This window comes from Salvelinus sp. IW2-2015, linkage group LG11, assembly GCF_002910315.2.
Source record: "Salvelinus sp. IW2-2015 linkage group LG11, ASM291031v2, whole genome shotgun sequence".
NCBI classification, from domain to species: domain Eukaryota; kingdom Metazoa; phylum Chordata; class Actinopteri; order Salmoniformes; family Salmonidae; genus Salvelinus; species Salvelinus sp. IW2-2015.
Genome location: NC_036851.1, coordinates 7,859,684 through 7,882,134, shown reverse-complemented (window position 1 = coordinate 7,882,134; position 22,451 = coordinate 7,859,684). Strand labels below are relative to the sequence as shown.

At 41.9% G+C, this 22,451-nt stretch overlaps 1 protein-coding gene across 1 annotated transcript; it reads left to right on the top strand.

The window, feature by feature from the left end:
- Positions 1–1,390: 1,390 nt before the first annotated feature.
- Positions 1,391–20,916, top strand: LOC111969729 (plakophilin-1). The gene is made up of 13 exons (XM_023995953.2): positions 1,391–1,674; positions 9,348–9,445; positions 10,620–11,110; positions 11,215–11,356; positions 11,464–11,671; positions 15,584–15,743; positions 16,194–16,311; positions 16,587–16,766; positions 16,976–17,146; positions 17,409–17,562; positions 17,971–18,157; positions 19,357–19,441; positions 20,253–20,916. The coding sequence occupies exons 1-13, from the start codon at positions 1,482–1,484 to the stop codon at positions 20,325–20,327; spliced, it is 2,262 nt and encodes a 753-aa protein (XP_023851721.1). The 5' UTR covers positions 1,391–1,481; the 3' UTR covers positions 20,328–20,916.
- The last annotated feature ends 1,535 nt before the right edge of the window (positions 20,917–22,451 follow it).

Sequence of the window (22,451 nt, the reverse complement as noted above, 5' to 3'; positions counted from 1 at the left end):
CAATACAATTTTAATGGCAAACCAAACAAATAGACAGGCAAGATAAGGTGACCCATGTGATATAGCTTTCAATGATTAACCATGTGATGTCTCCCATCTGTGGTATAGTCTTTGCTGGAAATGCAAACACTTACACACAAAGATCTTGAACTTTAAGAGAAATAGATGTATTTTGAAATATGGACTTTTTGTACATTTACTTCCCATATATAGGTTTTGTTTCCACTGACATTTGGGTTTATTACAAGGTAATAATCATATAGCCGACCACTGACTGTTGGAAACTACAAACCGTAAGTATGCATAGATGGTATGATTGAAGGATAGAAGTGCTGTTACTTCCAACACAAAAGTTCAACTCTGCTCTAATGAGTCATTTAACATGTCTGAACATCAACACCTAAATCCATTTGAGGGTTTCCTGAGAAGTGGGAAATGAATGCTTGGCGCAGATTGTCAGGTATAGTTTGGCCACCACCCATAGCAATAACTGCCCTAGGGCGCCAAGCTGTGCCCATGGGTGTGGTGCTGCTTTGTTTTGTCTACACCAGCGCATTTTGCCAGTGAAGTGTTGCCTGGCCTAACAGCATACAATCTGACAATTGAATTGGGTATTTTCCCAGGCTATTCTCACGGCCTTTGTCCTTCAAAATCGGTGCTGTTTGATCGAYCGTCATAAAGAGATAAGAATCATTAGACAAATAGGTTCACCATATTCAATATCACATTTGGGAGAGTGTTTTTACACAAGACTCCGTGAAGGCTTATATCCAATGTAATTCATTTCAATTTCATTGCTCCAGAGCGTGACCTTTGCTCTCACACATTCCTCATATAAAATATGACTGTCTATCACACCTAGCCTTGCCGATCTCACTTTGTTAGAAATGTGTCACCGGCTTGAGAGATATTGAGTAAGACGGTACAGAATKATCTATTCATGAACATCTTGAGAGTCAAAAGGGTGAAGAAGTAGTCACAGTGCAGAAAGGTGTGAAGAGCATAATTATTAATTCCACCAGTTGCCTGACTATTTGATTGCTGAACTCTCGACCTTGCTCTGGGTCTGGTCTTGGGTGGAGAKCACATCATGGATGTTGGCTAACTTAAACAGTCTTATGATGAATGCAGTGATCACTAGTGAATTCAGTTTATTTATCAAATGTTATTATTGAGCATATTGTTATTATTACCCAGGCCTGGTTTGCCTGGGAGAGGGTCCCTGGGCAAGAAAAGGTTGAAGACCCCTGTTCTACAGAATCTTCAGTCAGCAGCCGCACAGGAAGACTAATATTTACTAGTAAAATGAACCCTTTCTTCATTCACATCCACAACCGTGGTATTGCTTTATAATGGGCGTGGTTCATTGTTCAGGGCAGGGCAAGGTGCATTGTATATTAGATTGCACGTACAAACGCCACCTGTACAGACCTAGGAACGGACTGTCGCATTTTTCGAATTACAGCTGGAAACGGACCTTCATGATGACAATGGACCCGTTGAAATCGGCCATGTCCATCGGGAATGTGGATGAGACATCTCTTGCTTTGCCGTCCGATAAGAAACTTCGGTCCAAACAGCAGCGAGTCTTGGATCAGGTGCAAACCATCAAGAGGGGCAAGTCGAAGTACAGTAAAAATGGATCTGTGTCTTCGCCAACGACATCCCCAACGAGTAAGCAGAGGCCTAATTATTATTATAGAAACATAGATAGCCTAATAAGTTATTTGTATGCTATTTGATTTGACCTAAAGTCCAATCTGGTTATGGTTTCATTATTATTATTTTTTTACATACGATGTGCATTGTTGTGAATGATTTAGCGTATTCATTGTCAAATATGAAAACCGCACGAATAAAATATCAGCAACTMCACTTTCGTAAAGTCTGTTAAGTTAACAAAGTGCAATATTTGTCATTTTAATATCAAAATAAACATATTTAGGCCAACTGATATATATTTCGAATCCTTTACTATTGAATGAATACAAGCATCGACTTATTGATGACTTTCTTTTCCTCATTGTGCTCCTGCTTAACGTCAAAAAGTTATGAAACCCGTAGAGCAATTAAAGCGTCACATTTGTTAGAGTTGCTCTTTGAGATGTATTAATTGATATTAGAAGCACCCCGATTTTTTTTTACACGAGCCAATATATGGCCACATACTGAATCAGATTTTAGAAATGTGACATTACTGTTGACTTTTTGTRGCCATATATAATACAAATCTTGTGTATTTGTAAGTAGCACTGGAGCAGTCTTATATTTCATAGCCAACCTGCCTAAAGTGGAAGAAATTGCCAGGAAACACCTGAAATCAACCTGTACACCACTCAAATGTTGTTGAACGACTACATGAATCACCTCAACAAATGTCTTTAAAGGGTTAAAAACCTGTTATGTTATCAAGTTTAAAAAATTGCCAACACACCCAAGGAGTTACCATATAGAGCAAATMTTTTGAGAACATGGCTTGTTTTCTCTGAATATGACCTTGAACTAACATAGGCTTTCACATTACGCTACGATTTATGTAATATCACCTTGATATGAAACTGTTACCCAGTGGATTTAAGCCTTACATTTGTAAGAGATTCTCTTTGGGATGTGTTAATTGCTATTAGAATGGATGCCCAAAAATTGGGGCATGGAACCCTGATACTTTTTAACATAATAATCCATTATAGTCGCCAATACTGAATCAGATTTTGTAAAGGGGATRTTACTGTTGAATTTTTGTTGCCATTTATAATAAAACATATAGTGGATTTGTGAGTAATGGACCAGCCTTCAACAATATGCCATTATATTGAATAAGCAATGTGACCTAAGTGGCATAAATCTATCTATAAACCATTTTTGTTGAACTACGACATGACAAATGTCTTTTAAAAGGTTAAAAACATGTTATCAAGCTTTAAAAAATCCCAACACACCCAAGGAGTTGCATTATATAGCTAATTGATTGAGAACAAGGATAATTTCAAAATGACTTTAAACCGGAGGTGGTCGTTCTAACATGGGCTTTTACATAACCCTAGCCATGTCAAGAAAAGCTAGCCGCAGTTTTTGTTCACTTCAAATAATTAGTCTTGTTGGTTACCTAGCTAAAGGAAAACAACAGGCAACATACACTGACCAAAAATATAAATGCAACATGTAACGTGTTGGTCCCATGTTTCATGAGCTAAAATAAAWGATCCCAGAAATGTTCCATATGCACGAGCTTATTTTGTCTCAAATTGTGTGCACCAATTTGTTTATATCCCTGTGAGTGAGCATTTCCCCTTTGCCAAGATAATCTATCCACCTGACTGGTGGGATAGCAAGAAGCTGATTAAACAGCATGATCATTACACAGGTGCAACTTGTGCTGGGGACAATAAAATGTGCCGTTTTGTCACACAACACAATGCCAAAGGTGTCTCACGTTTTGAGGGAGCGTGCAATTGGCATGGTGACTGCACAACCGTCCACCAGAACTGTTGCCAGAGAATTTAATGTTTATTTCTCTACCATAAGCCGCCTCCAATGTCGTTTTAGAGAATTTGGCAGTACGTCCAACTGACCTCACAACTGCAGACCAAGTGTAACCACGCCAGCCCAAGACCTCCACATCCGGCTTCTTCACCTGTGGGATCATCTGAGACCAGCCACCCGGACAGCTGATGAAACTGTGGGTTTGCACAACCAAAGAATTTCTGCATAAACTGTCTCAGGGAAGCTCATCTGCGTGCTCGTCATCCTCAACAGGGTCTTGACCTGACTGCAGTTCAGCGTCGTACCCAAATTCAGTGGACAAATGTTCACCTTCGATGGCCACTGGCACGCTGGAGAAGGGTGATCTTCAYGGATGAATCACGGTTTCAACTGTACCGTGTAGATGGTGTGTATGGTGTCGTGTGGGCGAGCRGTTTGTTGATGTCAACGTTGTGAACAGAGTGCCCTATGGTTCCGGTGGGGTTATGGTATGGGCAGGCATAAGCTACGGACTTTGAACACAAATGCATTTTATCTACGGCAATTTGAATGCGCAGAGATACCGTGATGAGATCCTGAGGCCCATTGCCGTGCCATCACCTCATGTTTCAGCATGATAATGCACAGCCCCATGTTGCAGGGATCTGTACACAATTCCTGGAAGAATTCCTGAAAATGTCCCAGTTCTTCCATGGCCTGCATACTCATAGACGTGTCACCCATTGAGCATGTTTGGGATGCTCTGGATGGATGTGTATGACAGCGTGTTTCAGGTCCCGCCAATATCCAGCAACTTTGCACAGCCATTGAAGAGGAGTGGGACAACATTCCACAGGCCACAATCAACAGCTTGATCAACTGTATGTGAAGGAKATGTGTGGCACTACATGAGGCAAATGGTGGTCACACCAGATACTGACTGCTTTTCTGGTCAACGCCCCTACCCTTTTTAAAGGTTTCTGTGACCAACAGATGCATATCTGTATTSYCAGTCATGTAAAATACATAAATTAGGGTCTATTGAATTCATTTCAACTGACTGATGTTCTTATATGAACTGTGACTCAGTAAAATCTTTGACATTGTTGCATGTTGCGTTTTATATTTTTGTTCAGTGTATAATATTAAATCTAGCTAGCTACCCAGCTAACAAAAGGACGTCCTTAGGGAAATTGGTAGGGGACCAACAGGAAATGTTRTGAGGTGCTGGTTATTCATATGCTGGGGTGGAAACTTCAGGGACAGCAGGCTCATACTTACTGTATAGGCAGCACACTTTACCAAAACAGGCACAATCATCAAGATACTTTGCTTTCATTGTCAAAACTCCTGAAAGATGCTTGGCTGTTGGAGTCCACGTGCACTTCTTTTGATACATACAAAGCAAGTATCAAACCTTCCAGTTCTGGAACATTGTTCTTGAAATTTAAGACTTGTGATGATTTTTCTCTGTGTGCACAGAACTAGAGATGTTGGTATTTCTGTTGAAATATTAGAAGCCTTGGCACCATGGTTCTTTGCACTGGACAGAACAAACTACGCAAGGTGGATTCCTATCCACATTCAAGACATGAAAGCTCTACCGGCTAACATCAGAGAAGAATTCTCAGACTTCTGAGTCATGCCAAAAACACAAAACAAGTTCTCATTCATGCAACTTGACCAAGCCCATGAGAAAAACCATTAGTTGGTAAAAGGAACATGGGGGAGCCATTGGACTAACAGAGAACCCCACTGCCTTCTGGAGRTGGATAGTAGCGGGACCTGAGCAGGCCAGACTACTGGTTGGTTTTCAATTCCAGATTTTGAATGTAGATTTCCCCCTTCAACACAATCTTCAACACAAGCAAAGTTCATCACACAAAAAAAACAAGTAGCCACCATCTCAAGCAACTCAATATTAGGAAGGTGTTCTTAATGTGTTGTACACTCRGTGTATAGCTCAAGCAAGTCATTGTGGATAGGAACACATCCATCCATCAGAGCATTAAGAGGAATAATGTACCACTGCTTAAAAATGCTAAGGCAAAGCCAGTCACAAAATAGAAAAAGTAAATAACAGCATTAAAAAGTGATTGCACTTTCAGCCAACTTTACATTGCCAGCAAGTTCCAAAATGGAAACATGGATGAGTTTTTCTCTCATGAGAATAACACATGTCCTCCAATCCTTTTTAAATACCGGAATGCTTAACCTGGCAACCCCAAAATCTCTGTAGATTCCTACCTACCTRTGCCCCTCTTCTTTTGATGCCAAAATCATTGACAGAGCTGTCATTGTCCATTCCTTACCCATCCACCAAGTTTCCACATTTGGAGAATATGGCAGTAGTGTCTTCCTGCCTTGKGTAGAGCACCAGTTGAAAAASTGCAATAGAATTGATATTGTGTGGGACACTCAACAAGAGAGAATCTAGGAAAATGCGTCCGAATGAAAGTTGGGAGACAATTATGCTTCAATGTAAATTATCTGATTTTCTCAGRAATCCTAACAAACAGGAACTGTTTTAAAATGATGACACAGACTGTGTGTGCCAATTAATTTGAAGATAGAAAAGAGATCTACAATATGTGACAAAAAGCAAGCAAGTATAGTGTAGAAAATCATTGTACCATCGAAACTTAGACTTGCTTTCAATGAGAATGACAGATCTATAAATCACATTTCTATTTGAATTTGGTCGGAGCTCCCAAAAAGTTACATAWTGCAGCTTTAATTCAAGTGAGCATGCACTTGCCACTTTTGTTTGGTTAGCAGTGTTTCGGTAGCGCGCACACACACATGATGGAGTTTGCAAAACAAATGTCCATCTGGATTGATGGAAATAATCATGATTCTGCCAGGTAGGCTACTTTGTAGCAGATAGAAAGCCTTTCCGTTTACCCGAAGACGGTTATCATTAGCATCGCTAATGATTAGCATCGCATACGCACCGCACACACACACAGACGGGGGCATTCCTGTGCCGTGGCCTCTTCAGAAAGTTGCAGGGAATATGAATCACTGATGCATTCTGTTCATGTTTTATGATAAACTTGGGCAAATTAATAAATATTCTAATAAATTAAATACATTTTGTTGGTTTCCAAATGTGAGATACATTTGATAGATYAACCGAAAGTAACAMAAYTCTAGTACCAAACCGTTTTTTCATGTTGTAGTGTCGGAAAAGTACCGACATTTTGGTGTACCGTGCAACACTAGGGGTTGCAAAGGTGAGCCCCTCTGTTGTCGGAAATGTCAATGCCAGGATGCTGGATTATCATGCACTGTATTATGCCATTGTGCTGGCACATCTGAACCAGCGCCCTAAATCTTTGATTTTCTAAACTAATTAGAATACATTTTATGTATTATTACTCAACTTAATTTCATGAAAATGTCGTTAACATCTACATCAGAGGCCAATTTGAATTCTACCTCTTCAATATATTTGCAATGAGCACCCCATTACACATCATGGAAGGCCATGTCCACACCCATAGAATGATGTCCACACCACTCAGGCCTGTTCTACATTTTCTAAAGGAAATTGAGAATTGACTATAGCTAATGTTCTCCATCACTAACTGTCTACGTAGCCTACATTTGTAAATCTTACTCAACTGTATTTATTATAATAAGTAGCCTACATTGGAAAAATTACTCACCAAAGCTCTCACAATAAAACAATTTCAAGAAAGCAAGTTCAAGACAAATATTTACAAACATACAACAAATAAGAAATTATTTTACTTAAGTACTATAGCCRAACGATTTTTACATTACATTTGAGTCATTTAGTAGACRCTCTTATCCAGAGCACGGTTTGGCTCAATTCTGRATTTAATTGAGAATGCCTCATAAATTCCAATTCAATTATTGAATGTGAATTTAATTTKWATTGAAGTAGTAAACATCACACATAGTTGCAATTATAATATGAATGAAATGAAATAGAATTGAATTCAGTGAAATTCAATGAAATTCAAATGCCTCTGCTATTCTATATTAGGTGTACCCTATTTAAGTGATAATGCCAGAGAAGCCGGTGTTTGGAGGATATATTGGCATGGGGGTGTTGTTGAGGGCCSGCAAACCGTGCCGATATMTCCTCCAGACACCGGCTTTGAGGGCATTATAACGGGTTACCAACATATTCTAATAATGATTCAAATGTTTTCAGATTTTTTWAATGTTSATTCATTTATTCATACTATTTCATTCTTCCACAAAATATAGTCCCGACACAAATTTAGGGTTGCTACCCAAGCCGGCTGGTCGTTCAATCTATCGGTTCGGTTGCCAGAGACACGACCCAGTCTTTCAGTCTTTTTGTTCTGTATCTATGGAACAAAAATACTTGTTATGTATCTTTAGAACRATCCAGTCAWTCGTTCTAAATGTTCCATTACCATACTGGCTTGCAACKTTCTTATCCCTTGCTTGCTAGCTAGCCAACTACGGCTAACTTATAGTCACATTAAAAGTGCAKCCAGAATAACAGCAAAGTAGCTGCATTTGCATTTGTTTAAGCTGTTTTCTAGTGACATTTATTTGKATACATCCATAACAATGAGCTAATTAGGCRCAATTTCGCCTGGCATAGAAAATGTRMTCACTCATCAGGACACTGTTGTTCAGAGGAGCTAGCCAACAACACAGCTAACACAATCACTTCAAACTGAAGCTGGAAAGACTGCAAACTAGCTGCCCTTCATTTCGTTTTACCTTTTTTCAATTGACATTTCTTTGTATATATCCATAAAAATGATGCCAGCTGATTCATGATTTCGACTAGCTGAGAAATGTTGCCTGGATGTTTCGTCCTGACTYCCGGCACGTTCCTTACTATGGAACAGCTGGAGATCGAATTTGAATATTGAAACAATGTTGAAAATGTTGGAGAGACAGATAGCAAGGTTTATACAAATCTCCGCTGTTGAAAACTAAATCTTAGTCTCAAAGAAATGTGRGATAATGTCTAGATGCTTTTTATAGTGGAGATCAAGTTTTTAAAGTGCCTGGCTGGGCTGATGAGACAGCGGATTGCACGGTCAGATGGAACAGAGTAAATAGGCATTTTAATGTCATAGAGGCCTTCAAAAGAAGCCTAAGAAATGAAATGGTTGGTGGAAACATAATTGGGTATTCTAAGCACTTAAAATAGTTTATGAACATTGTTTCCAGAGAAAAGTGAAATATTCTTTGGTATCTGGAAGTGTGACTTGTCAGATTCAATGAAACTCTCATGTTTTATGACTGAGTGGAATTTATTTGAATTGCACTGAATTAAATTCTACTTCATGTCATTCAAGTTATACCTCCTGTGGGGTGCGGCCAATTTWAATTTGAATTTCAACTCATGAGTTGAATGGGAGTCAGTTCCTAAGTTCTGAATTAAGCCTAACCCCGATCCAGAGCGACTTACAATACATATTTCACTAGAATGCATAAGTTCCCTGTTTATTATCTAAAAGCATAAGACACTGTGGATGGCATGACAATGACGTTAACAGTACAATACCAATCATTTGTTTTTGTCAAAACAGCAAATAGGTATAATGCTTGGTTGGCAGGCTCACATGGAACATGTTCAAAATTGCATTTTGTCCCACCAAAACRAAACACGTTTGATGTTTGACAGTTGGAAAAACATGGCAAAACATACTTACTGCATCTCTCATCACAGTGCATCTCGTAATGTGATTAAAGATTTCAAACGTATTAGTCATTACAGCTTGGAGACTTGCTTCCTCAAGCCCTCAATTTAATCATATCAAAGCAATAAACAGTGTWTCTTTTCTCACACTCAATATTTTACCGTGATAACTAATATTAACATATTTTAAGAGCCATTTACAATCTCTTGTTTTTCTCCGTAGGTCCTGTGTACATCAACATATTCGCTGACTCCTTTAAGTCACCTACCAGTCTCAATGGAGGGGCCTTCTTTAATGGTACAAATGGCCTCTCAAAAACGGTATGAAGCTTTTCATATTTCACATCACATTCCCTTTTGTTTTAAATACAAAGATAGAAAACATTGTCCCATAWTTTTGATAACTGTGCTTGGWTTATCAGTTGTATTTAGCAGTATATCATTTAAGGACAAATTATGGGTCAGTGGTGATCAACAACAACAARAATCCCCTAAAATCTCTTTTACAGCTTTAGGCACAGTGGATATTAATATGAAAGCAGTGCCATGGTCATCATAGGGTAGTAAATCTGAGACTATTCTCGGAACCCAGAGACATATCTCACATGGCCAGCTACTCAATGTATGTGACCAGTCTGTCATGAGAGTCTGAGTCAGGTGTAACCAGGTGCTGGAGATGACTGACTAACCACAGGACTGGGTGTGAATGTGCGATACTGCCCAGTCATTATTGCTCCAGAAATCTGGGGAGTGTTGTTCAGCTTTCTCTCCAGCACAAGTGAGAAAAGTGAGGCATCCTCCCATAATGGCACCTGACTCATTGTTGAAACTGACATCTTTGTCTCAATCGTGTGCTTTCACTTATCCACCTCACACAGGTGAGGCATGATGAGTAGTCCAAACGGAAATCTAGTCCATGCCAAGTTTCCACCTCAACCGAGCTCTGGAGGCCTTCATTCTTGTTCATGACCAAAGAGAGAAAGAAATCCATATTGACACTCAACATATTATATAGGTTAAACTGTMAATTATCGTCACACATTACCCTTACTATTACTTAATACTATTACTAATGTCTGTAAACCATTTCTAACACATTATTTACAAATGATGTCTCACACAACTCCGAGTCGGTGAGAAAAACAAGCATTCACAAAACSTTCTGTTTGTATGTAGTGTGTCTCGGCCTGTCCTGTCCAGTCATGAGGATGCCTGTCTCAACTGTTTATGTAACATAAATCTTATTCWGGAGAGGTGCCCACTACAAATCGTATATGAATAGTTCTGATTTCCCACTGCCSTCTGCCAATTAGACAAGTCTAGAATAGTTATCAATAACAATAGATTGATTAAATGCAGTACCGTACACAGTATTTATCTTCACCAAAGTGGGTCTACGCCTTTGTGTGTATTATGATTTTGGAATGAGGTTGAAAGTGTTGCAATATTCCTGTTTTGTGTCTGCTAGCATTTACTCAATTACTTCGTCCTGCAGCTCAGCTATGAGAAAAGCACCAAGCGAAGGGTCGTGGCCTCCAAGGAATCTACGGTCCAGAGGAACATGAGCAGCTCCAGCCAGTGGGAGAGACGATTCCCTCTCAGCCCCACCATAGGCAAGCACAACAGCAGCCGCAGTGTGCCTGACCTGGCCCCCTTCCCCACCACTACTACTACTACCACCATCACCACGCAGCAGCAGCAGCAACAGCAGTCCTCGGCCCCCGCCCGGCAGCTCCAGCCCAACAGGTCCAGCGTCTTCCTGTCCGAGAGGAACAGCAGTCAGGTCATCTCCAATGGCAACAGCTCCTCTCAGGTCGCTGTCAAAGGTAATGGGGTGCAGAAAAGGAACAGCCAGTTGATTGGCACGCGTCAGACAAAAAGTAGTGGCCAGATTACCAGCAGCCAAGGTCGTATTGAGAGGGCACCCTCTAACCTCTCCGTGGCCGAGTCCAAGATATCAGGGATGAAGAGCAAGGGTGAAGCGGGGTGAGTGGAATGAGTGGGTGTGTAAATGCTGCTTTGGGCTTTGATGAGTGCATTTCAAATGTTTGTGAACAGGTGTTGATACGTGTATGTGCTTTTCCCAACAGGATTAATGGTAATGGTCAGATAGCTGATATAACCATGAAGGAGGCGGTGGAGTACCTGTCCAGTGGAGATGAGAACTACCAGCTCTGTGGAGCCTCCGTCATCCAACACGCGACCTACTCAGAGGACAAGGCCAAGCAGGAGGTGAGGACACGCATCTGGGTCTCTTGGACCAGGATTAAACAACTCTGTCCTGTCCTGAAGGACACTGTCCTGAATTAGGATGTCTAACAGTTTTACATGTCTCTCAGGTGTTGCGGCTCAAAGGGATCCCCCCTTTGGTGAACCTGCTTAGGAGTCCCAGTCCCCAGGTCCAACAGACTGCCTCCGCCACCCTGCGGAACTTGGCCTTTAAAGATGCAGACAACAAGGAGGAGGTCCAGCGCTGTGGGGGCATCACTGAGGCACTGGCCCTGCTCCGAGACACAGACTCTACTGAGACACAGAAACAACTCACAGGTAGAGAAAACTATTCTATTCCTGTACACAACGCTTCTCCGTCTAGTGACAATACAGAATGCAGACATGTGCCCCAGTGTGAATGCAAGCGGGTATGAAAGCGAAACACGCTTGTGTTGCTTTCTGATGCCAAAACATRCATATTTACATTAAATGTATTCGTGCCGTAGAGCACAGGAAAACACTCCCGCTAAACACGCTCCCCTTAACCCTGATCAGATCCTGCTGTCGGTCACACCGGTGTTCTCTTGTGCTGCATTGTGCCAGGGGAACTTGATAGGTGAGACATCTCACAATAGTCTGTGTTCTGGAGGCTAGACCAGCCTGCTCTCACTATTGTTCGGTCTTCCAGAGGCTGTGTTCAATCAACTGGCTCTTGTGTAATCAAATATTTACCCTGGTTCTTGACTAGCAACAGTACATAGCTACAGTATCTTTGATATATATGRATCAAATCAAATTGTATTAGTCACATGCGCCGAATACAACAGGTGTAGACCTTACAGTGAAATGCTTACTTACGAGCCCCAAACCAACAGTGCAGTTTAAAAAAATATGAATAAAATAAGAAATAAAAGTAACAAGTAATTAAGAGCAGCAGTAAAATAACAATAGCGAGACTATATACAGAGGGGTACCGGTACAGAGTCAATGTGCGGGGGCACCGGTTAGTTAAGGTAGTATGTACATGTAGGTAGAGTTATTAAAGTGACTATGCATAGATCATAACAACRGAGAGTAGCAGAGGTGTAAAAGAGGGGGAGGAGGTCAGAGACCTGGCCATGTGGTGCCAGGACAACAATCTCTCCCTCAATGTGATCAAGACAAAGGATATGATTGTGGACTACAGGAAAAAAGAGGACCGAGCACGCCCTCATTCTCATCGACAGGGCTGCAGTGGAGCAGGTTGAGAGCTTCAAGTTCCTTGGTGTCCACATCACCAACAAACTAACATGGTCCAAGCACACCAAGGCAGTCGTGAAGAGGCCACAACAAAACCTATTTCCCCCTCAGGAGACTGAAAAGATTTGGCATGGGTCTTCAGATCCTCAAAATGTTCTACAGCTGCACCATCGAGAGCATCCAGACTGGTTGCACCACTGCCTGGTATGGCAACTGCTCAGCCTCTGACCGCAAGGCAGACAGAGGGTRGTGCAAACGGCCCAGTACATCACTGGGGCCAAGCTTCCTGCCATCCAGGACCTCTATATCAGGCGGTGTCAGAGGAAGGCCAGGTCTCCTCCCTGTCTCGTCGTTGTCGGTGATCAGGCCTACCACTGTTGTGTCATCGGCAAATGTAATGATGGTGTTGGAGTCGTGCCTGGCCTTGCAGTCATGAGTGAACAGGGAGTACAGGAGGGGACTGAGCACGCACCCCTGAGGGGTACCTGTGTTGAGGATCAGCGTGGCGGATGTGTTGTTACCTACCCTTACCACCTGGCCCGTCACGATGTCCAGGATCCAGTTGCAGAGGGAGGTGTTTAGTCCCAGGGTCCTTCRCTTCTTGATGAGCTTTGAGGGTGCTATGGTGTTGAACGCTGAGCTGTAGTCAATGAATAGCATTCTCACGTAGGTGTTCCTTTTGTCCAGGTGGGAAAGGGCAGAGTGGAGTGCAATAGAGATTGAATCATCTGTGGATCTGTTGGGGCGGTATGCAAATTAGAATGGGTCAAGGGTTTTTGGGATAATGATGTTKATGTGAGCCATGACCAGCCTTTCAAAGCACTTCGTGGCTACAGACGTGAGTGTTACGGGTCGGGAGTCATTTAGGCAGGTTACYGTAGTGTTCTTGGGCACAGGCACTATGGTGGTCTGCTTAAAACATGTTGGTATTACAGACTCGGACAGGGCGAGGTTGAAAATGTCAGTGAAGACACTTGCCAGTTGGTCAGCGCATGATCGCAGTACACGTCCTGGTAATCCGTCTGGCCCTGCGGCCTTGTGAATGTTGACATGTTTAAAGGTCTTAATCACATCGGCTGTGGAGAGCGTGAACACACAGTCTTCTGGAACAGATGGTGCTCCCATGCATGTTTCAGTGTTATTTGCCTTGAAGCGAGCATATAAGTWGTTTAGCTCGTCTGGTATGCTCGTGTCACTGGGCAGCTCGCAGCTGTGCTTCCCTGTGTAGTCTGTAATGTTTGCAAGCCCTGCTACATCCAACGAATGTCAGAGCCGGTGTAGTACAATTCGATCTTAGTCCTGTATTGATGCTTTGAAGGTTGGATCGTTCGTCGGAGGGAATAGAAACTGCATTGTTGGTTTGGGGCTCGTAAGTWAGCATTTCACTGTAAGGTCTACACCTGTTGTATTCGGCGCATGTGACTAATACAATTTGATTTGATTCATATATATCGGAGGGAATAGAGGGATTTCTTATAAGCTTCCATGTTAGAGTCCCGCTCCTTGAAAGCGGCAGCTCTAACCTTTAGCTCAATGCGGATGCTGCCAGTAATCCATRGCTTCTGGTTTGGGTATGTACGTACGGTCACTGTGGAGACAACATCATCGATGCACTTATTGATGAAGCCAATGACTGATGCGGTGTAGTCCTCAATGCCATCGGAGGAATCCCGGGAACATATTCCAGTCTTTGCTAGCAAAACAGTACTGGAGCTGAGCATCTGCTTCATCTGACCACTTTTTTATTGATCTAGTCACTGGTGCTTCCTGCTTTAATTTTTGCTTGTAAGGAGGATAGAATTATGGTCAGATTTGCCAAATGGAGGGCGAGCGAGAGCTTTGTATGCGTCTCCRTGTGTGGAGTAGAGGTGGTCCAGAATTTATTTTCCTCTGGTTGGACATTTAACATGCTGATAGAAATTTGGTAAAATGGATTTAAGTTTCCCTGCATTAAAGTCCCCGGCTATTAGGAGCGCCGCCTCTGGGTGAGCGTTTTCTTGTTTGCTTATGGCAGAATACAACTCATTCAATGCTGTCTTAGTGCCAGCCTCTGACTGTGGTGGTATGTAAACAGCTATGAAAAATACAGATGMAAACTCTCTAGGTAGATAGTGTGGTCTACAGCTTATCATGAGATACTCTACCTCAKGCGAGCAATAGCTCGAGACTTCCTTAGATATCGTGCACCAGCTGTTATTTACAAAAATACATAGTCTGCCGCCCCTTGTTTTACCAGACGCCGCTGTTCTATCCTGCCAGWACAGYGTATAACYAGCCARCTGTATGTTGATTGTGTCGTCGTTCAGCCACAACTCCGTGAAGCATAAGATATTACCGTTTTTAATGYCCCATTGCTAGTTTAATCTTCCGCGTAGGTCATTGATTTTATTCTCCAAAGATTGCAAGTTTGCTAGCAGAATGGAAGAAAGTGGGGGTTTATTCGATCACCTACGAATTCTCAGAAGGCAGCCCTCCCTTTCGGCCCCTTTTTCTACACCTCCTCTTCACGCAAATCACGGATATCTGGGCCTGTTCCCRAGAAAGCAGTATATCGTTCGCGTCGCGCTCGTCAGACACGTGAAAGGAAAAAAAGGATTCTGCTAACTCGTGGTGAGTAATSGCAGTCCTGATGTCTAGAAGTTATTTTCGGTTATAAGAGACGGTAGCGGYAACATGAGTGACAATGACAGAGCTGTACTGTAGTTAAGTGAAAATTAAACACCTCATATTTCGTGTCAACCCTGGTCGTGGGGACTCGAAGGGTGCGCAGGCTTTTGTTCTCTTCCTGGTTATGCTTTGGGAAGTACACGCCGTGCCCGTGTCATGACAGTTTGATCAATGTACACTGTGTTGGCTATCTAGTATTGCTTGTGTTGAATGTATTGTTTGTGTTGAGCTTGCTAAGATCGATGGTAATAATGCCACAAGAGTAGCAGGTACCAGCTATTTGAACAACAACTGCTGCTTCTACTACCACTGAACTACTGCAACTTTGTCCTTTCTCTTCAGGTCTCCTTTGGAACCTGTCATCTGCAGACAGTCTGAAGCCAGAGCTGGTGCGTAGTGCTCTGCCTGTCCTGACTGAGACTGTGGTAGTACCATACACTGGAGATGAGACAAACAGCAACCAGGACCCAGAGGTCTTCTACCATGCTACGGCATGTCTACGGTGAGACACATCAATCAATGCTGTAGACCAGGAGTGTACATTGCGCAGATGGATACAGGCAGTTAGCCAGGAAGTTAGAGAGACAGACTTATGAACTGGCAATGGGAGGGGCTCATGATGACAGATCCCAGGTACCATCTACGCTTGTTTTGGCATTGAGCGAAGCGCTTAATTAAATTTGATCCAGTGGCACTGCACTGGCTGAACCTGTAGATTACTCTCGATACTACTCCTAGCCTCTTAAGTTGTGTCTGTGCCAGTCTCAGAGGATTGGGTAAATAGCATAATACAAATTCTTACTGTCACTCATGGATGAAAGTACTGTTCTGTTCTAGTCTGTATTGTTATCCACTGTCAGACTATACAATGCTGGCCTGACCTGCCTTTACCTGATGTATGACAAGACCAGTTTAACTTCATTTTCCCCGACTGCCCCGACTGCCCCAACAGAAACCTGAGCTGTGCGACTCAAGGCAACAGGCAGGCCATGCGTAACTGTCGAGGCCTCGTCGACTCTCTGGTCAGTTACGTCCAGCGCTGTGTGGCTGCAGAGAGGCCAGATGACAAGGTGAGCATGCAACATTGAATTACTTAAAATAAAGTTTAAACAAGTAATGTTGAATTCATGGAATATAATTATTCCGCAATAATAGAAAGTCTAGCTCGAACTACATGTGAACGTTTCATGGAATACATTTTCTCTAATGGTTACATGTTTGTTGCTACCTACTTTCTAACTTGGAGTTGGATGGATCATACTATGAACATGTGTGTGCTACAATAGAGATACAGTACATGCTAAGCTAACCAACCCTTTAATACTTTTGCCTCTGTCTGTGTCAGTCTGTGGAAAATTGTGTGTGTGTCTTGCACAACCTGAGCTTCCAGCTGGAGAGTGAAGCCCCTGCCCTCTTCAGCAGGATCACTGCCCTGGCCAGGACACCCAGCAGGGCCAACACCCCCAGTGAGACCGGCCCCATTGGGTGCTTCAGCCCACAGAGCAGCAAGGTCCAGGAGCAGGAGGTGAGACAGGCATATAGGTCAAATAAAATCCAGGGAGAGCGGAGAGAGACGGATACACAATAGCAACATATCGTATTGAATGAACTATACACTTTTTATCATTACACACGGCAATTACATGTACATCAACTTCCGTCGTATATTTTCCATCACCTAAAAAAAATCTGATGATTGATAATAACTTGGTCCTCCTCTTTTTACTCTTGTAGAGTCACTTTGACTACCCTGTGATGGAGGAGCAGAACCCGAAAGGAGCAGGCTGGCTCTTCCACTCCAAGACCATGCAGAGTTACCTGTCTCTGCTGGGGTCCAGCCAGAGAGAAGAGACCCTGGAGGCCTGCTCTGGAGCCCTGCAGAACCTCATTGCTAACCAAGGCATTGTATGAACAACACTCATTTACATTTACATTTAAGTCATTTAGCAGACGCTCTTATCCAGAGCGACTTACAAATTGATACTCATCATTTTGATTATTTCATTATTTATTCACACAAAAAGTATTTTAAATGCAACAAATGTATAGAGAAAAACATGCACCAAATGTGTGTATAAAAAACAACATTCACATCATGGTCTCACTTAATATTCTTTATAAACCCTTCATAGACCCTTTTATAATGTCTTCATCTCTGTGTCCACAGGTGTCTAGTGTGATGAGCCAGAGCATCGTGCAGAAGCTGAACGGCCTGCCTCACATCTCTCCCCTGCTGCAATCCTCCAACCCCAGCCTCCAGAAAACTGCTGTGTCTCTGGTAGGGAACCTGGCCAAGAACCAACGCCTTCAGAGCACCATGGGTGAGCATGGACACCAATCATAGCCCTGTTCTTTGTAGAACAGATGGAACCGAAAATGTTTGGTCAGAGGAAACCTTGTTTCAACGACTGTGTAGTTTGCATTGAGAGCAAACATCTCGCTGGGCCAGTTTAGCTAAGCAAATTTTCTCCTGGTATTTTAAGGCTGCCCTCCCCCACCTCTCTGATTCTAAGCGGTTGGGTGCTTGGGTTGGATACATTCAGTTGTGCAACTGACTAGGTATACCCTTTCCCTTCACTTTCCCCTTCCCTTCAGAGAGGATTAAACATTTCATTTACACCTGACCTTTGGTGGTTTTAGCTTTTAACATTTTGTGGTTGAATTAGCAACACTTCATCGCGTGCGTTTGCTGGAGGTGAATGACCTAATAGGATGTGTCTTGTCTGAAGCCCGACAGACCCTACCGGAGCTAGTTGGCATCCTCAGCTCATGGACCAAGAAAGAGAAAGAGTTTGATGACACCCTGGCCATGGCGTGCCAAACCAGCCACAGTCTGCTAATGAAGGAGCCTGAGCTGGGGAAACCCCTGCTGACCAACAAGCTGGTCAACTCAGTTAACGACCTGAGCAAGAACAGGTAAGGCCTGGCCAATATTTTGTATTGCAATTTTTTTAAACATTTGGCCGTAGTTAGTCTGGCAAATGGATGGAGGGCTGCTGGGTTCACATCCTCAAGGATACAGAGACTATGAGGACCCTGGCAGCATCTCTGTTCCAGTGCCACTATGACTATGCTTGTATCGCATGGTTCAGTGGCATAACAACAAATCTGAAAGACAAACTTCAAACAGCCCAAAATAAACTGATGAGAATTATACTCATGCTCAGCCCTAGGACGCACATTGGTCCTAATATTTTCAGGGAACTGAACTGTTTTACAGTTGATCTCCGGGTGGTGCAGATCAAACTGTGAATGTTTTTTAAAGTTATACATGGCCTTGCCACCAGTTACCTGTCTGGTTATTTTCATTTCATTTTAGACTCATAGCCATTTATTTTATTTTTTTTGCCAATATCAGACCGGTGCGCTATAGAAGCATAGCTGAAAAAAGCTATTTCCTTAACACTGGTCAGGTGCACAGGAATGGAATGGTGTACCAATCCATTTAAAATCCATCCCTACGCTAGGGAGATTTAAGGTAAACCTTAAGAAATGTTTTATGGGAAAAACGCTTTAAAACTGCACATACTTGGTCATCTATCTTATTCCTTTTACTGTTTCCTCCCTACTGATGAGATGTATTTGAAATGTATTTTGTTTTTGTGTTATAATCTTGTGTATTTTTATTTTTTCATGTATTTTCAACAGGACCACAATGGAAATACGTGTTTTGAACKTTTTTGTGTCATCCTCAATGATTTGAATGGCATTGTACTGTATCCACATGTGTGGTTGTATTGTGTTTAAAATTGTCAACAAAAATGAAATAATAATCCCCTCCCATTCCCCTACCTTTGGGCCCTTGAGCAAGGCCCTTAACCCTACAACATGCTCTCCWTCCAGGGGCACTGCACTGCAGCTTGACCCTGTGCTCGTCTCAACTGTGTGTGTGCTGCCTGGGGCAGAAGACATTTCCGTGGTTCACTGTAACTATTGGACAATACATTAGAGCAGTTTGCAATATACAATACTATATAAAGAAAAATGGAAAAATTCTAACAGTTGTGGGCAGCCACTTTGGGGACATTCTAAAGAACCCAGATAACAGAGCCTTGAGTTTGAGGATAATAGAAAGAATACCCCAGTCTTATATGGATTGTTCTTTCTCTTGATAGGGATTTCCCAAAGGCCAGCAAAGCTGCAGGTGTGCTCCTCTACAGCCTCTGGTCAGAGAAGGACGTACAGAGTTTCCTAAAAAAGGTAMCAATTTTGGGCTGATATTTCAAACAAATTCTGTTTTTGTACGATGCAATGTGATATCCCTGTTGCAGATATTGACCTCTTTTGTCAGACATGCGTTTTACCTACCAGTTTACGCCTCAATACCAAATGAAAGCGAAGACAACATGTGATTGGGTGGGTTTTACAATGGAGGCAATAGAAAGGACAATCTGAATAGGCAGGCTCAGTCAGGTCAAATACGGTAATCGGTGTGATGACTCATCACCCCTTCCCTGAAGGTAGTTGCTATTATTTCTGCTGGCACCTTTTTTATGTTGTGAAAACACAGTAGAGATCCACAGTATCTGTCTGTACTCGACTGGGTGGGGTGTGTCGAGGGTGTGTCGAGGTTATTTCCTCAGTTCTGTGAACCTAATCCACGCCCCCCCCCCCAGTCAGGTAATTATCCAAAACAGTGGAGGACGGATGGGGAGATTATGTTCTGTTTGGTGGTATTCTGTACACCTGCAAAAGATTAGATGCACATGATCCATAGGGGTGCTGAAATGGCACAGCCGAGGAATCTAGAGGAACAGGTTCGACTAGGCTCTGCAGACCTAGGACATCTTATCCCTTGTCTAGTCCTCTTTAACTTCTAATGACTATAGTTGGGTCTTGATCTGTTCCATCAGTTGCTTGACATTTCAGCTTCACTTGGGCAACACTTGGTGAGAAACCTGGCGTGAGCTAGTAACTGTAACTATGCCATAACGTATTATTTTGTCAAGGGGGGGGGGGGGTCAGTATCAAGGGGGGAATCTAATGTCTATTTTAATCATGTGTCCTACAGCAAGGGATGAATAAGGGTTCCTTTGTGAATGACATCACCAGCGCGGCTCACCGGTCTGTGCAGGTCATTGAGTAACAAGACAACTGGCATGGATCTCTTGGCACAACCTCCGGATGTACTAATGAACTTGTGGGCCTAATAAACCTACTACGGTACATATCAGATTGGGTCCAGTTAATCTGATTACAACATTTTTACGTTAGATTTTTAAAACAATTTATAGCTAATCAGAATGCTTAGCCATTATGTTTAGTTGTGTCTTTCGTCTTACGTCAGTACAAAGGTGATGATCTTGCACTTATATTTCTGTTATTTTCTAGGCTCTTTTGTGTTTACTAGAAATCCTTTTTTTCCTGTTTTTCCACTGTAAACATGATGCTTTTGTATTGATAATGTCTGGTTACTGGGATTGCTTGAATAGGGCCCCTTCGCTTGCATGTCAATTATGGTTCATTGTGTATTTATCTAGCCAGGATAGTCCACTCAGTAACAATTGCCACTGTTTGTCAGGTAGTCCTGAGGGTATACTACAAAGCAGGATCAAGGAGTTAGCCAACTAACTTGCCTAAATATATATATATATGTTTATATATATAGACAAGTTTGAAATGGGCATGGTCAAATTGATTCCAAGGTTAGCTGGCTAACTAATTGATCCAGCATGCCACTCTGGGTTCCACAGAATCTAATATATATATATATATATATATATATATATATAGAAAAACGTACACATCACAAAATGGACATATTGTGATGTCACCGACGTTTAACCTTGTGTAGCTACTGTGCTCCTCCATATGGTACATTCATACTTTAAGCATGTTTGCTACATTGATGTTTTTGTCCATTACTGCATGGTTTAGATTTTATTTTGTCACGTGACATTTTAGTCACTAGCTAGGTTACCATCTAATTGGCGTCAGATTTTCATGCAAATATTCAAAAATCTGCATGAAAACAATATGCACATTTTCCAACCAGAAATGTGTTTCCATCAAATTGACTTGTTGCAGATAAAAGGCTGTGCGTGATGACGTAGTGCACATACAAATATTTTTTGCTTTAAAATCCCATGTACCTAATAAAAATACAAATTAAATGTTTTTTCATTGCATTTTGAAATCTACATATGGTTTTCTCACAATTTTTTTTCTCACAGTTTTCTCACAATTTTTGTTATATAAGGAGTGTGTCTACTCTGGTATTGGCACGTGCGCTATAGCCACGTATAGGCTACATGATTATTATGGGCAAAAGAGCAAAATAATTTTTATTTGTCAAACTGCAGCCAAGCATCGATGATCATGTCACCAGAGTAAGACCCTCGATAATTATTGGAAAGGAGCATCAAGCTTATTAACTTGCACTTTCACCACCCTGTGAAGTTCAATTTATTTAATCTGTAGCTTAATAAACGGTGTGCTTTCTCGATGAGTCGTAATGGAAGGACCACACAACATGTCATCGCGTGACTCCAAGTTTACTTCGATACGATGGTTATTATATCAACATTTGCGCATAAACGCGTTTCCACCGACATTTCTCGYATAATTGRWTTTACAGACACAAAAAGATCCCACCTTGTCAACTTTTGGAAAGTTTACCAAAAACAAATCTGTTTCCATCAGGCATGTCATGACATTTTTTATCCAACATGTACTTTACTCTCATWAAAAGGTTGGAGSGAAACCTGTTTACTGCTGTGTATTTAAATTCAGATGAGGTACTGTAAGTGTAATGTATCACCAAAGATATTTGCTGTTCTGTACTCATTGGATAATGGATAAAGTATATTTTCAAAACATGTGTTCATGAGAACTCTTTATGCTTGTTAGCTTAGTGTTTTTTCCCCCCAAGTTCACGTTAGATGATACATACCAGTACTCGTGTGAGTACATGCTGTACTTAACAGAACCATAACAACCATTGGCAGAGGTAGTAGATCAGCAATTGGGGAATGCAACTATGTGAAGCCTGAAGACAAATGTGTTTGAAACATGAGAATAGAAATTCCAGAAATGGAAAGTACATTAGGGGGCAACGGAGCTGACACCAGGTGAAAATTATTTTATGACTGATTATTTTATGAGGTAGTGTGGTGAGCAATCAACACATGTTGTGATGAGAACTTGGCAGGGATCTGAAGACTTGTCTTACCTTCCCAAGCTAATGCTTTGGCTTAAACTCATTGTGTTA

Excerpts from the sequence above, each read along its gene's own strand:
- LOC111969729 (XM_023995953.2), top strand. The coding sequence starts at position 1,482 with ATGATGACAATGGACCCGTTGAAATCGGCCATGTCCATCGGGAATGTG. Across the intron at positions 17,147-17,408 it reads TCATTGCTAACCAAGGCATT|GTGTCTAGTGTGATGAGCCA; the intron begins GTATGAACAACA and ends CTGTGTCCACAG. Across the intron at positions 17,563-17,970 it reads ACGCCTTCAGAGCACCATGG|CCCGACAGACCCTACCGGAG; the intron begins GTGAGCATGGAC and ends TCTTGTCTGAAG.